The sequence below is a fragment of the Podarcis vaucheri genome, assembly GCF_965113315.1.
Source record: "Podarcis vaucheri genome assembly, chromosome: 2".
NCBI lineage: Eukaryota > Metazoa > Chordata > Lepidosauria > Squamata > Lacertidae > Podarcis > Podarcis vaucheri.
In genome coordinates this window covers 124,500,090-124,513,911 of record NC_138760.1, presented here as the reverse complement: position 1 = coordinate 124,513,911, position 13,822 = coordinate 124,500,090, and the positions used below count along the sequence as shown (strand labels likewise).

Below are 13,822 nucleotides of genomic sequence, written 5' to 3'. Positions count from 1 at the left end.
AATCTGCCCTTTCCCCGCGATTCCCACCCATTTGGCTCCAGCCTTGCTGCAGCTGAGCCGAAGGGAACCAGCCTGCTCTCAGAATTATAGAACTGTAGAAAGGGACCCCCGAGGGTCATCTAGTCCGACCCCATTGCTCCCACTTCTGTACTGCGGGGGGGCTGGACTAGATGACCCCTGGGGGTCCCTCCCAAGCCTTGCGATTCTCTGATTCTGCGCAAGAGGCCCCTTCGCGACGTCCCTCCCAGCCATGGGGGCGGGGGGGGAATGACGTTTCCAGGAGCAAGAGCTCAAAAGGGGTTAAACCAACCGAGTTTCCCTTCCTAGAAAAGACAGCAGAGAGAGAGAGAGAGGGAGGGGGGGAGATGAGGATTTATGGGGGGGGGGAGCAGGCAAAGGGTCTTTTCCTGTCGTGGGAGGAGGGGGCGCCTGGGAAGATCCTTTTCCCCTGCAAGAAGAAGACAGTGTGTGCACCATGGAAGGGTGAGCATGGAGGGGCTGCAGGGAGAGGGGGCGGAGGAAGAAAGGGGCACCCCCATAGCTCCCCCCCTCCCCACCCTTTGGATCCTGGCACAGCAGGATCCTTCCCACTCAGCTCCGTCTAGATCTGGAAAAGGAGGCAGGACCCCTCTATGGAAGGAAGGAAATATATAGGTACAGATGCAGATCTATACATACCTAGGTAAAGTGGGTCATCTAGCATTGTATTGTCAACACTGGCTGGCAGCAGCTCTCCAGGGTTTCCGGCAGGCGGGATTCCCATTCATTGTCAACATTCAGGAGATAGATAGATAGATCCTCTTGAATATGGTATACAGTGCTTTTTTTCTTTAAAAATGCTAAGGGATAATCTCATTTTGACTCCAGAAAATCACCGTTTTATAGTTCAAATCAGGAAAAATACAGTAAATGGACAAAAGTACATAGATTCACAAAATGTTTAGGGGTATGCCTGCATCGCCCCCAGAAAAAAGCACTCTGTGTGTGTGTGTGTACACACCAAACGCTCCTGTTCACCCAGGCATTTGATGGCTAAAAAAAGATGCTGCTCCTCACAGCCTTGAAATTATTGTCTGATATATATATATATATATATATATATATATATATATATATATATGTGTGTGTGTGTGTGTGTGTGTGTGTGTGTGTGTGTGTGTAAAATCTGTGAGGGTGGCTCACATGTGACTCTTTAATAGTATTTTAGGTGTGCTTAGGTTGGTTTTTTTAGATGCTCAAAACGTTTTGATTGTTATCTTGGCAGTGGCGTAGCGTGGGGGGTGCCAGGGGTGCCGGCCGCACCGGGCGCAACATTGGGGGGGGCGCGTTTGGCCGGCCCTTTGCAAGACAAAAGTCCATAGGGAAATCTCCGGGACAGCGGGGAAGCGCAGCGCATCTTCCCCACTGTCCTCGGACCTCCTCCGAAGCCTGGCGGTGGGGCGGAGAGACCTTCTGAAGCTTCGGAAGGCTGCTCCGAAGCCTGGCGGTGGGGCGGAGAGACCTTCTCCCCGCGCCAGCCTTCGGATGGCTGTCCTGAAGACTTGTGGTGGGAGCAGTGGCGTAGCGTGGGGGGTGCAGGGGGGGCCTGCCGCACCTGGCGCAACATCTGGGGGGGGGCGCGGAAGAGACTCAAGTGCTAAAATCCACAGGTTAGGGGGCGCAAATTACTTGCCTTGCCCCAGGTGCTGAGAACCCACGCTACGCCACTGTATCTTGGATTGTTTGCTGTTGTTTGTGGCCCCGGGCTCCTTTGAGAGGCAAGGCAGAAATGTAATGCATATAAAGAAGAAAAAGGGCCAGGGACCAGGACATAGGGTACGGTTGCAAAGGCTTCGTGCACACCATACATTTAAAAGACACTGTTTATCCCCCCTACAAAAAAATAATCCTGGGAAATGTAGTTGGCATCCCTGCATAGCTACAGTTCCCAGCACTCCTAACAAAACTACAGTTCCCAGGATTATTGAGGGGAAGACATGTGCTTTAAATGTATGGTGTAGACTTAGTCTCTCCTTTATTAGTAGGTGATAGTATTAAAACTACAAAAGAGTAAAAACAAATGCAGATTTTTTTCAGTATAACTTGCATGCAGTTACCATTTTTTTTAGCGTACGCAAGTGGCTGCAATATTAGAGCTCTCTGTTCTCTTGTGAATTCATTTTCTCTTTTGTTTCTACCCTTTTCATTCTCTAGGCAGAAGCTCAGGATGCTTCTCGATTTGTTCTAGAATTGTCCGTAACATGCCCTTACGTTTGTGAAGACCCTCGAGAATGAAAATGGGGAATCAGGACACCACAGGCGAGACGTTGCAGGAGGCGCCAGGGAGAAAAGGGAAAAGCACAGGTTTCCTCCAGGATGGGAGCATCAATGAACTCTTGCATAGGTTTCCAGGAGGGCAAGTGAAGCAGGAGCCAGGCGAGGAGCCGACAGAAGCCCCATGGCAGGAGCTCCTGAAGAAAATGGAGTTGCCTCGGTCCGAGTGGGAGAAGCCACAGTTTCCCGAGGAGCCATGGGACGATGCAAGGTCTTTCCTGGCCTCTTTCGAACGAGTGGCCAAAACCTGCCGGTGGCCCAGGGAAGAGTGGGCGGCCCGAATCCTGCCAGCCCTCGCGGGAGATGCTGAGCAGGACTTCAGTGGGCTGGAAGGCAAAGACAAAGAGGATTATGGGAAAGTGAAGGCGGCCATCTTGAGAGCGGAGGCCAAGAACAGGGAAGAGCAACGTCAACGTTTCAGATGCTTCTGCTACCAGGAGGCCGAGGGGCCCAGAGGGACGTACCTACGACTCCGGGGACTTTGCTACGGGTGGCTGAAGGTGGAGAGACTCTCGAAGGAGCAGATCCTGGAGCTGGTGATCCTGGAGCAGTTCCTGGCCATCCTGCCACCGGAGATGCAGAGCTGGGTCAAAGAACACGTTCCAGAGGCTTGCCCCCAGGCGGTGTCACTCGCAGAGGATTTCCTGCTGAGGCCAGGAGAGGCCAAGGGGCAGGAGAAACAGGTGACAACCATGGGTTGCAATGTTTGTGTGCGGCATAGAGCTATTTTTAAAATATTTCTTATTGCTACATTACTACTGCCATAGTCGAAGGCAGTATGTTTCTGAATACCAGTTGCTTGAAGCCAAAAATCATGCTTGTGGGCTTTCTTTGGGGTTGTCTGGCTAGCCGTTGTGATAACAGGATAGAATCAAAGAACCACAGAATTTTAGAGCTGGAAGTGACTACAGTGGTACCTCAGGTTAAGTTCTTAATTCGTTCCGGAGGTCCGTTCTTTTTTTATATATATATAAAATTTTTAATGGTTTTTCACAATTTATATAAACACAAACAATACACAATACAAACATACAAAAACATAAACAAACATGTATAATTTTGAATCCTTTTTTCTTAAATTTTACTTCGCCGACTTCCCCGTACCTCCCCTTTCTGCATTCCAATTCCAAATTTATTTCAGCAAATCCTCCCCCTTTTATCAAATTTTCCCTTGTTCTTTTCTTTTACTTAATCTTCCACAGCTGTAATCCCCTATTTTCTATAACTTCAACATTTTAGCCCTCATTAATTTTACAATATTTCTTAAGATAAATTTTAAATTTCTTCCCATCTTCTTCCGCCGTCTCTTTCCCCTGGTCTTGGATTCTGCCAGTCATTTCATCGGAGGTCCGTTCTTAACCTGAAACGGTTCTTAACCTGAAGCACTTTAGCTAATGGGGCCTCCTGCTGCCGCCACGCAGCCAGAGCACTATTTCAGTTCTCATCATAGGGCAAAGTTCTTAACCTGAAGCACTATTTCTGGGTTAGCGGAGTCTGTAACCTGAAGCGTATGTAACCTGAAACGTATGTAACCCGAGGTACCACTGTACACGGGTCATCTAGTCCAGACCCCTGAAATACAGGAATCGTATGCCCGATGTGAGGACTCGAACCCACAACCCTGGGATTAAGAGTCTCATGCTCTACTGACTGAGCTATTTAAGGATGATGGACTAGAGGGGTTACTGACATCCTCACCTTACTCAGAAGGGTTTCTTAATTACGTTTAATTGCATTGCCCCAAGGTCATCCAGTGAGCTTCGTCACTGAGTGACGATTTGAACTCTGGTCCTAGTCCAACACTCTAACCCAGTGTTTTCCAAACTTGGGGCTCCAGCTGTTTTTGGACTACAATTCCCATCGTTCCTTGCCACTGGTCTATAGGAGTATAGCATCTAGACCAAGGGAAGTAACAGTGCCACTGTATTCTGCTCTGGTCAGACCTCACCTGGAGTACTGTGTCCAGTTCTGGGCACCACAGTTCAAGAAGGACACTGACTAAGTGGAACGTGTCCAGAGGAGGGCAACCAAAATGGTCAAAGGCCTGGAAACGATGCCTTATGAGGAATGGCTAAGGGAGCTGGGCATGTTTAGCCTGGAGAAGAGGAGGTTAAGGGGTGATATGATCGCCATGTTCAAATATATAAAAGGATGTCACATAGAGGAGGGAGAAAGGTTGTTTTCTGCTGCTCCAGAGAAGCGGACACGGAGCAATGGATCCAAACTACAAGAAAGAAGATTCCACCTAAACATTAGGAAGAACTTCCTGACAGTAAGAGCTGTTTGACAGTGGAATTTGCTGCCAAGGAGTGTGGTGGAGTCTCCTCCTTTGGAGGTCTTTAAGCAGAGGCTTGACAACCATATGTCAGGAGTGCTCTGATGGTGTTTCCTGCTTGGCAGGGGGTTGGACTCAATGGCCCTTGTGGTCTCTTCCAACTGTATGATTCTGTGATTCTATGGTCTTGCTAGCTAGGGACGATGGGAGCTGTAGTCCAAAAACAGCTGGAGCCCCAAGTTTGGAAAACACCGCCAAGCAACGATGGCTTTGACCCTTAGGTGAATTTCCTTTTTCATCGATATGGAGCCCCATGGCTTGAAATACCTGTTTTGATTGACAGGAGTCCCTGAAGATGGTTGAGTCTCCTCACTCAGGCTGGAAAATGCCACAGTGGTCGGAGGAGCCCGCGCCATGGGATGACATGAAGGTCTTCCTGGCCTCCTTTGAGCAAGTGGCCCAAGTCTGCCGGTGGCCCCCGGAAGAATGGGCAGCCCGGCTCCTGCCTGTCTTCAGAGGAGAAGCCGAGAGGACCTTTAGCAGCCTGGAGACCGGAGACAAAGGGGATTATGGGAAGGTGAAGGCAGCCATTTTGCAGCAGGACGCCATCAGGAGGGAGAAGAACCGCCAACACTTCAGGCACTTCTGCTACCAGGAGGCCGAGGGGCCGAGAGGGGCTTACTGTAGACTCCAGAAACTTTGTAGAGGGTGGCTGGCGGTCGAAGGACACACCAAGGAGCAGATCTTGGATCTGCTGGTCCTGGAGCAGTTCCTGACCATCCTGCCGCCGGAGATGCAGAGCTGGGTCAGGGGACAGGACCCGGAGACCTGCTCCCAGGCGGTGGCCCTGGCCGAGGAGTTCCTGCTGAGCCGGCAAGAGTCCAAGACAGAGGAGAAACAGGTGAAACTATTTCCCTATGTGTGGCACAGGGCCAGGGATGTGAAGGAGAGAGAAGTATAGCTTGAGGTTGTTGATGGACTGCACCTTGTGCCTCGTTTTCCTTGGCTGTTATAATAGTAGTAGTAGTAATAATAATAATAATTTATACCCTGCCCATCTGGATGGGCTTCCCCAGCCACTCTGGGCGGCTTCCAACAAAATTTTAAAATACCGTAATACATCAAACATTAAAAGTTTCCCTAAACAGGGCTGCCTTCAGATGTCTTCTAAAAATCTGATAGTTGTTGTTCTCTTTGACATCTGGTGGGAGGGCGTTCCACAGGGCGGGTGCCACCACCGAGAAGGCCCTCTGTCTGGTTCCCTGTAACTTGGCCTCTCGCAGTGAGGGAACCGCCAGAAGGCCCTCGGAGCTGGACCTCAGTGTCCGGGCTAAATGATGGGGGTGGAGACGCTCCTTCAGGTATACTGGGCCTTAGAGGCCATTTAGGACTTTAAAGGTCAGCATCAACACTTTGAATTTTGCTTGGAAATGTACAGGGAGTCAATGTAGGTCTTTCAAGACCGGTGTTATGTGGTCTTGGCAGCCGCTCCCAGTCACCAGTCTAGCTGCCACATTCTGGATTAATTGTAGTTCCCAGGTCACCTTCAAAGGTAGCCCCACGTAGAGCGCATTGCAGTAGTCCAAGCAGCAGATAACCAGAGCATGCACCACTCTGGCCAGACAGTCCGCAGGCAGGTAGGGTCTCAGCCTGCGTCCCAGATGGAGCTGGTAAACAGCTGCCCTGGACACAGAATTGACCTGCACCTCCATGGACAGCTGTGAGTCCAGAATGACTCCCAGCCTGCGCACCTGGTCCTTCAGGGGCACAGTTACCCCATTCAGGACCAGGGAGTCCTCCACACCTGCCCACCCCCTGTCCCCCAAAAACAGTACTTCTGTCTTGTCAGGATTCAACATCAATCTGTTAGCCGCCATCCCTGAAGGCCTAGCTAGATCCAACATTTCTTTTGGAAGCACCCGACTTTTTTTGCAGAAGCACCCAAGTCTGAAAGGATTGCTCTTGCTCTTACTCTTAAGAATAAATAAGAATAGAAAAAAAAATATTATAAATTAGTTTGGAGTTGCTATTTAACGCCAGTCAGATTAAATCAAATAAACAAGGAATATTCGGTTTTATGTTGGAGGGGATGCCAGGAAACCGGGAATTACGTTCACATGTGGTGGGGGTGTAAATATGTAAAAAAAAATTGCCAAAGGGTGTTTAAGGAGATAACAGAAATCACTGGGTTAAAGCTGACCGAAAGTCCTGAGGTAGCATTATCATCAATTTGCGATGGGGTGGAAGGTTTGCAGGCTATGAAGTACTTGCTCACAAATTTATTGACAGCTGCACAAGTTATGATAGGCAGGAAGTGGAAGGGGCAAGCAGAATATAAAATGGAAGAATGGGATATAGCTATTAATGATAAATGAACACGTGCCATTAAGGTAAGATGGGGAATATGCAGGAGAAATGATTTTGAGGAGGTATGGAAGGTGTTTGTAGAATTTGTGCTCTTAAAATGGAAAGGGGTCAAACCATTGCGAGAGGTGTTGAAATTTTGGGAGGTTGGATAGTTCCAATGGAATGGTCTCAGGGGTGCAGTGCACATTTTTATTCTTATTTATTTAAGATTATTACTTTGTCAAAATAAAATGTAATAATTCAAAATTAAAAACGGGCTCCATAATGTAAAAAAAAAATATTGCTCTATACTGTTCCAGGTGGCGTTGGAGGAGGAGGAGGAGGAAGATAAAGATTTCTCGGATGCGGGGCAGTCTCCTTGGGACTCGGAAGAGGGGCACCTGTGTGTGGTCATCAAGCAGGAAGTGGAGGATGGAGAGGCCAGTCCGTGTGGTGAGGAGACATATGCCTTTCTTTGAGCTCAAGTCCTTGCCTGGGTTAAGCTCAGCTGAGGCTCCTCCATACTCCCAGGTCCCTGTTTGGAGGCCTCCCTTAGGCATCTCCTTGGCCGCTGTGATAACATGATGCTGAATTATGATGGGCTTCTGGTCTGATCCAGCAGCCCTTTTCTAACATCCTTTTCCCGTTGCCAGTTCTGAATGGCTAAGATTCAACTGCCCATATAGAATATCCTATGATGATTCTTATTATTACTATTATTGTTATTATTATTATTATTATTAGAGTCTGAGGGTGTTAGCACTACCAACAGGGCTCCATTTTCTGATCACAGCACACAAGAGGGTCTGTAGGGAGAGAGGTGGTCTAGTCAATGTTATTCTTTCAAGAATAGTGGGAAAGTATACAACAACAACAATTTATTGTTTATACTCCACCCATCTGGCTTGGTTTCCCCATCCACTCCCAACAGAATATTAAAAACACGATAAAACTTCAAACATTAAAAACTTCCCTAAACAGGGTTGCCTTCAGATGTCTTCTAAAAGTCAGATAGTTCTTTATCTCCTTGACATCTGATGGGAGGGTGTTTCACAGGGCGGGCGCCACCACCGAGAAGGCCCTCTGCCTGGTTCCTTGTGGCTTCACTTCTCACAGTGAGGGAACCGCCAGAAGGCCCTCGGTGCTGGATCTCAGTGTCCGGGCTGAATGATTTTATTTCTACTATATATTTTATTTCTACGATATATTTTGGAAAGTTGTTTATCCTCTACCGATCTGGACACATTTGGATATCACAGCCAAAATTTTGCACAAAATTCCTACAAGGACAGAGGAGGGTGTTGTGCATGGACGCCATCTTGAATCAAGATGGCGGGCTGAACTTTTCAAAACGGCACCTTTTGCATTCCTGAGCAATGCCGGGTACACATGCTTCTAGTAAAGAAAAATAAAATAAGATTCAACTGCCAATCCAGTCAGCCTGTGTTACATAGAATTGGGGGAGCGCCATCTTTTCCTCGTCTGCACTTCTCTGCCCACTTATCTGGGAGTAAGTCCTACTGAACGCAACAGCTCTTACCGCTGAGTAGACATGTACAAGACTGCACCCTTAATTTGGTTTTAGGCACTACTTGAATACTCTCAGCTTTTTATTCCATTGTTGTTTGTTGTTGTTTCTCGGGCTGTGCGCACACCATACATTTAAAACTCGTTTCCCCCTCTCCAAATCATCCTGGGAACTGTAGTTTACAGTGGTGCCTCGCAAAACGAATGCCTCGCAAAACGAAAAACTCGCAAGACGAAAGAGTTTTCCGTTTTTGAGTCATTCCGCAAGACGAATTTCCCTATGGGCTTGCTTCGCAAGAAGAAAGCCCATAGGGAAATCTCCGGGGACCTCTTTTAAAATGCTGGCAGTCGGGAGCAAAGACTTTCGCCCACCGCCGGCCTTCAGAAGAGGTCCAGGGCAAAAGTCTTTGGTCCCCCCCCCCCGCCTGCCTTCCCGGGACAGCGGAGACTTCTCCGCTGTCCCGGGCGATCTTAAAATGCTGGCGGGCGGCAGCGAAGCCTTCGCTGCCGCCCGCCAGCATTTTAAAATCGCCCTGGGACAGCGGAGGCTTTTAAAATGCTGGCGGGCGGCAGCAAAGCGCTCCTGTCCCCGGAGCTTGCGGGGCGGGAGGTGGGGAGAAGGGCTTTTCTTCCCACTGCCAGCCTTCAGAACAGCCTTCTGAAGGCTGGCGGTGGGAAGAAAAGCCCTTGTCCCCCCCCCAGCCTTCAGAAGAGGTCGGGGACAGACTGTCCCCCGACCTGGTCTGAAGGCGGTTTCCATAGGAACGCATTGATTGATTTTCAATGCATTCCTATGGGAAACCATGCTTCGCAAGACGAAAAACTCGCAAGAAGAAAAAACTTGCGGAACGAATTAATTTCGTCTTGCGAGGCACCACTGTATATCTCTCGCAGAGCTACAATGCCCGGCACCCTTCACAAACTACACTTCCTGTGTGCTTCATTGTATTTCATGTTTTACCACGGCTTTCTGCCTTGAGCTCTCTTGGCAGAAGAAAAGATGAGATACAAAAGTTTTAAATTAATAAAATGAAGGCATTTCTCTTCCTCCAAAGAAGACTGGGCTGTGAGAAGAATCGTGGTGGATGAAGGCCTCAAGGTGAAAGGCAGCCTGAGGTGTTCTCCAGGAGAATTTCAAGAGCTGGCTGAGAGTTGTCTATTTGTTTATATATTTCTAAAAGCAACGATACCGCTTAGCAGAATAAAAACATCTAAGCAGGTTATGTAGGGATCTCCATTGTTGTGTTTACTGGGCACACGGCACCTTCGAGCCGCCGCTCACCCCGCCACCCTCTTTCCCACTTCCTACCAGGCTGGGAAAAGAGATTTAAACTTCTTCACCCATCCCAGTGCCATGTCCCATTTGATATTTTCACGACTGCAAGCCAAACTGGTTGGTTCAGGGGGCAGGTTAGGCCCCTGTGCTGAGCATTACCCACTTCTGGTTCCAGCCAATAAAAGTTGGTACGGGTGGGAAATGTGTGGCCTTCGAGAAATGGTTGGGCTTTGCCTCCCATCAACCCAGTGTAGTCAAAAGGGAAATAATGGGTCTAATAACTGTTCCAGGTAACCAGTACTTCCATTGGGTAAGATTTCTCTCTTTCTCCCACCAGTAGATATGTGCAAGACTGAAAATGAGGAGGAACCAAGCGAAGCGTCTGTGGAAAGATGTGAGGATGCCGGGAATACGTGCCCTGTGTGTGGGAAAAACTTCAGCTGCAAATCGGACCTTAACAGACATCAGAGAACCCACACAGGAGAGAAACCATTTCGATGCTTTGAGTGCGGGAAGAGCTTCAGTCGGGGCGACTACCTTATTTTGCACCAAAGGCTTCACAGAGGGGAGAAACCCTATAAGTGCTCAGAGTGCGGGAAGGGCTTCTATCGAAGCACGCGCCTTATTTCACATAAGAGAATCCACCTAGCGGAGAAGCTGTATAAATGCTCCGGCTGCAGCAAGAGCTTCTGTGACCAGTCCAGACTTATGCAACATAAGAGGACGCAGCACTCAAGCGAGAGGCCGTATAAATGTTCAGAGTGCGGAAAGAGCTTCATTCGGAAAGCACACCTTACTAGACATCAAAGAATCCACACAGGCAAGGTACTATACAAATGCTTAGAGTGTGACAGGAGCTTCAGTTGTAGCAAGCATCTTATTTCACACCAAAGAATCCACACTGGAGAGAAGCCGCATAAATGCCCAGCGTGTGGGAAGAGCTTTAATTTCAGCGGGAACCTTACTTCACATCTGAGAATGCATACAGGAGAGAAACCATTTGAATGCTCCGAGTGCGGGAAGACTTTCAGTCGGAGTGCCCACCTCACCTTACATCAGAGAACCCACACGGGGGAGAAGCCATACAGCTGCTTGGAGTGCGGAAAGAGCTTCAGTCAGAGCAGCAACCTTACTTCCCACCAGAGAATCCACACAGGGGAGAAGCCTTATAAATGCTCAGTGTGTGACAAGAGCTTTGGCCGGGGTGACTCTCTTATTTCCCATCAAAAAACCCATGTGGCAGAAACCATATAAGTGCCCAGAGTGTGGAAAGAGCTTTTTGCCAAAAGCACGCACCTTATTTCACACAAGAAAATTCACAGACGAGGGAGGAACCACAGGAAAAATGCTGTGCCGTCAACGCTTGGAACTGGGAAACGGCTTTGGCAAAAAGACAACTCTTGCTACACCACAAAGAATACACAACTCTGAAAACCACCTGCTTGTTCTCATTTGCTCCACTGAAACATACATAGTGAATAAAATTAGAAAAGGTTTATCAATGGATATAACCTTTATTATAGTGTTGAGCAGAGCTTTCCAGACTTTTCACGTTGGTGACACTTTTTAGACATGCATCCTTTCGTGACACCGTAATTCAGTTTTGCTAGCAAACTGGAGGTTAAACTAACCCCTTTCCAGCCCCGGGAGGCGTGTGGGGAACGTTTGTGCAACACAACTACACACCACAGCTGACTCACTGAAATATTGCAACACACAGTTTGGAAAGCTCTGGTACAGAGAGAGACAGGACTAGTTTTTGCCTTTCCCAAGGTCTCTTGGAAGCCAAAGAGACACTATATTGCGGCCTAAAGTGATTTGAATTGGGTCATCTGAAATCCTTAGTTGGGGGGCAAGCCTTCAGTTGACTGTCCAAACTAGATTTGGGCCTTCTGTCCTGGAAACTGAGAACACTGTCATGGAACAAGGAGGTATATCTACAGTTACTGAGGGTAGGGTGGGCGGGGACCAATATTACAAAGTTCAGGTATCTTTGTGAAAGAGCTTCGCAAGTACGGCACATTAAACAGGTTTTAACGAAGTACGATTAGCCTTGTTCTTGTTGATAGCTGTTAGTGTGGTGATCTGAAGAGTCTACAAGTTTGGGCGGCTCATAAAGGTGAGCTCCCATTGCTCTGTCTCAGCTCCTGCCAAGCTAGCAGTTTGAAAGCACACCAGTGCAAGCAGATAAATAGGTACCACTGCGGCGGGAAGTAAACAGCATTTTCATGTACTCTGGTTTCTGTCTCGGTGTTCCATTAAGCCAGAAGCAGTTTAGTCCTGCTGGCCACATGACCCAGAAAGCTGTCTGTGGACAAACGCCGGCTCCCTCAGCCTGAAAGCGAGCTGAGCACCACAACCCTATAGTCACCTTTGACTGGACTTAACCATCCAGGGGTCCTTTACCTTTACCAATCCTTGGAATATCGAGGTAGGAAAAGACTCCTGGAGAGAATTTATCTAGAGCCACAATCTCTCATAACATTGTCCTTGATGAGTCTGGAGAACTCGAAAGCTTCGTTATGTTTCGTGACATTTTTGGTTGGTCCTAATAAAAAAGTTTCGCTCAGCTGTGGATTTTGGAGTTTTCTCCCAAACAGAAATTATTTCTCTTACCTTCATTCCTACATTTTCACTCCCCACCACCACCCAGGATCCCGTTTCTGTCTTGGTGTTGTCTGGTAACACCTGGTGAGCAACAATTCTCTGTCCCTGACTTAAAAGAGTGGCATAGGATGTGTTGTGGAATACCTCTGATGAGACCCTGGGGAGCAGCTGCCAGTCAGAGTTGGCATCACTAGGCTAGATGGAGCAATGGCCTGGCTCTCTGTAAGGCAGTGGCAGATGTAACACGCCATATGTACCATCCGTTTAAATTCTGTTTGTCAGCGTGCCACTCGAACTCAGGAGTTAATAATGATAGCAATGCTATAAGCAGAAATAAAGGAGACAGAAAGGCCAGGAAAATCAGTTCGGAAGGCAGTAACTTAGGCACACTAATTCCAATGGGTCTACTCTTAAGTAGAAGTTAGTTGGCTGCCACCCAGTACAGTTGCCAACTTTTTTTGGCTGGAGACTGCCCCAGTGCCATTGACATTTTAGGCATTGACTGCATACCTTTAAAACACCATGATATGGATTTTTTAAAAGAAACATTTTTTTATTTCCATTTTTAAAATAATATTATGATACATTCTCATCGGACCTCCCCCCACCCCCAGTTTCCAATTTTCCCCTGTTTTCCAATCCATTTTATCTCATTTTTTACCTTAACTCACATTATCTGTGTTGCAACAATCCCACTAACATTTTTAAGTACAGTGGTGCCTCGCAAGACGAAAATAATCCGTTCCGCGAGTCTCTTCGTCTAGCGGTTTTTTCGTCTTGCGAAGCAACCCTATTAGCGGATTAGTGCTATTAGCGGTTTAGCGGCTATTAAAGGCTTAGCGGCTTAGTGGCTAAAAGGCTATTAGCGGATGAGCGGCTTAGAAAAAGGGGGGGGAGCGAAAAAAATTGCAAGACGTTTTTGTCTTGCGAAGCAAGCCCATAGGGAAATTCGTCTTGCGAAGTGCATCGAAAAACAGAAAACCCTTTTGTGTAGCGGGTTTTTCGTCTTGCGAGGCATTCGTCTTGCAGGGCACCACTGTATACACAGTGGTCTTTAAGACATTCTACAAACTTTTTCCACTCTTGACTGGATTTCTTGTCATCTTGATGCCTGATCCTGACGGTCATCTTTGCCATTTCGGCATAGTCCATCATCTTGGTTACATGATATTGTTTTAAACTGTCCTGTATTGCAGGGGGTTGGAATAGATGACCCTCGGAGTTCCCTTCCAACTCCACAATACTATGTTTCCATATTGCAGCTTCTTCCCCAAAAAGTATGGGAGCTGTGGTTTGCTAAGGGAGCTGTTAGCAAACCTCTGTTCCCTTCCTGGAGCTACATGGCTGCTTAAAACAGTATGATGCTGCTTTAAATATGTAGTGCAGGTTATATTTATTGAAAATGTGCATACTTTCCTTATCCATTGTTTCTAAGAAGTTATGTTGGTCGAATCTGTATTTTGCTATACTGAAAACTA

General features: G+C 47.6%; 1 protein-coding gene across 4 annotated transcripts; it reads left to right on the top strand.

Moving 5' to 3' along the window:
• Nucleotides 1–380: 380 nt before the first annotated feature.
• On the top strand, nucleotides 381–12,306 carry LOC309524665 (uncharacterized protein). 4 transcript variants are annotated; one of them, XM_082209517.1, is made up of 6 exons: nucleotides 381–483; nucleotides 2,194–2,996; nucleotides 4,932–5,489; nucleotides 7,255–7,387; nucleotides 9,517–9,612; nucleotides 10,075–12,306. In XM_082209517.1, exons 2-6 carry the CDS (start codon nucleotides 2,271–2,273, stop codon nucleotides 10,989–10,991), a joined length of 2,430 nt encoding a protein of 809 aa, XP_082065643.1. In that variant the 5' UTR covers nucleotides 381–483; nucleotides 2,194–2,270; the 3' UTR covers nucleotides 10,992–12,306. The 4 variants fall into 4 exon arrangements, with proteins under 4 accessions (XP_082065643.1, XP_082065646.1, XP_082065645.1 ...); XM_082209518.1 differs by lacking the exon at nucleotides 381–483 and adding an exon at nucleotides 502–654; XM_082209520.1 differs by lacking the exon at nucleotides 9,517–9,612 and having other exon boundaries at nucleotides 10,078–12,306.
• The last annotated feature ends 1,516 nt before the right edge of the window (nucleotides 12,307–13,822 follow it).